Source organism: Phyllobates terribilis, unplaced genomic scaffold (genome assembly GCF_046119375.1).
Source record: "Phyllobates terribilis strain yellow unplaced genomic scaffold, ASM4611937v1 Scaffold_10__3_contigs__length_209671492, whole genome shotgun sequence".
Taxonomy (NCBI): Eukaryota; Metazoa; Chordata; class Amphibia; order Anura; family Dendrobatidae; genus Phyllobates; species Phyllobates terribilis.
Window position 1 is genome coordinate 195,083,972 of NW_027362770.1, and position 2,738 is coordinate 195,086,709.

Sequence of the window (2,738 nt, forward strand, 5' to 3'; positions counted from 1 at the left end):
CCTCTCCGTTGTCCCCCCCTCCTCCTCTCCGTTGTCCCCCCTCCTCCTCCTCCTCTTCCTCCTCCTCTCCGTTGTCCCCCCTCCTCTCCGTTGTCCCCCCTCCTCCTCTTCCTCTCCGTTGTCCCCCCCTCCTCCTCCTCCTCCTCTCCGTTGTCCCCCCCCTCCTCCTCTCCCTCTCCGTTGTCCCCCCTCCTCCTCCTCTTCCTCCTCCTCTCCGTTGTCCCCCCCTCCTCCTCCTCCTCTCCGTTGTCCCCCCTCCTCCTCCTCTCCCTCCTCTCCGTTGTCCCCCCTCCCTCCTCCTCTCCGTTGTCCCCCCTCCTCCTCCTCTCCTCCTCTCCGTTGTCCCCCCTCCTCCTCCTCCTCTCCGTTGTCCCCCCTCTTCCTCTTCCTCTCCGTTGTCCCCCCCTCCTCCTCTCCGTTGTCCCCCCTCCTCCTCCTCCTCTTCCTCCTCCTCTCCGTTGTCCCCCCTCCTCTCCGTTGTCCCCCCTCCTCCTCTTCCTCTCCGTTGTCCCCCCCTCCTCCTCCTCCTCCTCTCCGTTGTCCCCCCCCCTCCTCCTCTCCCTCTCCGTTGTCCCCCCTCCTCCTCCTCCTCTCCGTTGTCCCCCCCTCCTCCTCCTCCTCTCCGTTGTCCCCCCTCCTCCTCCTCTCCCTCCTCTCCGTTGTCCCCCCTCCTCCTCCTCTCCGTTGTCCCCCCCTCCTCCTCCTCTCCCTCCTCTCCGTTGTCCCCCCCTCCTCCTCTTCCTCCTCCTCTCCGTTGTCCCCCCCTCCTCCTCCTCTTCCTCCTCTCCGTTGTCCCCCCGCCGCCCCTCTCTAGTCTCTGCGGCCCGCGGTCTCCGCACTGAGGACAGGAGGCCCCGGGAATGTAGTTCCGGCCGCAGAGGAGGGGGAGGGAGGAGAGGAAGTAGTCCCTGCGGAATTCCGCGCCCTCTTCTCCTGTGCGCGCAGCTGACCGGAAAGCGCCGGATACAGGATACAAAGCTTCGAGCACCGGGCAGATCCGCGGCAGTCAGGACGGGATTCCTCTGGCACAGCAGGGAGGGTCTTGGTTACTGGGGAAGGAATTAATCCGCCGTCGGAGCAGAAGAGGAAAAGAGTCCGCGGCGGCTTCACACGCAGCATGGAGGGTCCGGAGCGGGGACGAGGCCGCGGGGAGAGAACCGGGCGGTGAGCGCGATGTGCAGCGGACACACAGAGACATGGGCGCCGTGCTGAGGAGCCTGCTGGTCTGCAGCCTGAGCTGCCTGCTGAGGGGTGAGTGCGGGGAACCGGGGGAGAGACCGAGGGGTGAACCGGTAGGGAAACCGGGGGAGAGGCTGGGGGAGGGAACCGGGGAGAGAGAGGCCAGTGGTGTGGGAAACCGGGAGAGACCGAGGGGGAAACCGGGAGGGAACTAGGAAGAGAGGCTAGGGAGGGAACCGAGGAGAGAGAGGCGAGGGGGAAACCGGGAGAGAGGCTGGGGAGGAAACCGAGGGGAACCGGGGAGAGAGAGGCAAGGGGGGTGGGAAACCGGGGGAGAGACCGAGGGGGAACCGGGGAGAGAGAGGCAAGGGGGGTGGGAAACCGGGGGAGAGACCGAGGGGGAACCGGGGAGAGAGAGGCAAGGGGGGTGGGAAACCGGGGGAGAGACCGAGGGGGGAACCGGGGAGAGAGAGGCAAGGGGGGTGGGAAACCGGGAGAGAGACCGAGGGGGGAACCGGGGAGAGAGAGGCCAGTGGTGTGGGAAACCGGGAGAGAGGCCGGGAAGGAAGCTGAGGGGAACCGGAGAGAGAGGCAAGGGGGGTGGGAAACCGGGGGAGAGAGAGAGGCCAGTGGTGTGGGAAACCGGGAGAGAGGCCGGGAAGGAAGCTGAGGGGAACCGGGGAGAGAGAGGCAAGGGGGTGGGAAACCGGGGGAGAGAGAGAGGCCAGTGGTGTGGGAAACCGGGAGAGAGGCCGGGGAGGAAGCTGAGGGGAACCGGGGAGAGAGAGGCAAGGGGGGTAGGGAACCGGGAGAGAGACTGGAGAGGTAGAGGCCGAGGGGGGAACCGGGAGGGAACTGGGGAGAGAGGCTGGGGAGGAGGCCAGGGGGGTGGGAAACCGGGGAAAGGGGGGGGGGACTGGGCAGAGAACCGGGCGGTGAGCGCGATGTGTAGCGGACACCCAGCGATATGGGCGCCTTGCTGAGGAGCCTGCTGGTCTGCTGCCTGGTGAGGGGTGAGTGCGGGGAAACGGGAGAGAGGCTGGGGAGAACCAGAGAGAGACCGAGAGGGAAAGGCTGGGGGGGGGGAACCGGTAGAGAGAGATGGGGGGGGGCTTACTGGAGGAGAGAGGCCGACGAGGGGAACTGGGGGAGAGTGCGGGACCAAGAGAGACTGCAGAACCCAAGATTAACCAGGGGAAAGAGGGATGTAAGCGGGAAGAACTGGGGTCGGATGTGGGGACCATAACACAACCGGGGGGGGGGGGGCAGGGAGACAGTGTAGGGACAGTGGGTAAACCAGGGTGGGTGCGGGCCCAAGAGAGACCGGGGGAGGGGGAGAGACTGGAGGGGCTGAGGACCGGGAGAACGAAAGGGATAGTCTGAAACCCGAGAAGGGTGGGTGGGAGAGTGGGGGACCGGGAGAACCTGGAATAATTGGGAGGAGAGTGCGTATAACGAGGGGAGAAATATAACTGGGAAGGACTGGAGAGGGAGAGAGTGCAGGGACCAAGAGAGACTGGGGGGAGGGGGAGAGAGTGCAGGGACCAAGAGAGACTGGG

The 2,738-nt window shown here is 66.2% G+C and overlaps 1 protein-coding gene across 1 annotated transcript in view; it reads left to right on the top strand.

Annotated features, from left to right (window-relative positions):
- The first annotated feature begins 871 nt into the window (after window positions 1-871).
- The window catches only part of LOC141164343 (low-density lipoprotein receptor-related protein 6-like), a 28,297-nt gene continuing 26,430 nt past the window's right edge, over window positions 872-2,738 (top strand). Inside the window, exon 1 of the mRNA XM_073649480.1 lies at window positions 872-1,251. Within this exon, the coding sequence (XP_073505581.1) occupies window positions 1,197-1,251 (55 nt within the window). The 5' untranslated portion in view covers window positions 872-1,196. The remainder of the gene's footprint in view (window positions 1,252-2,738) is intronic.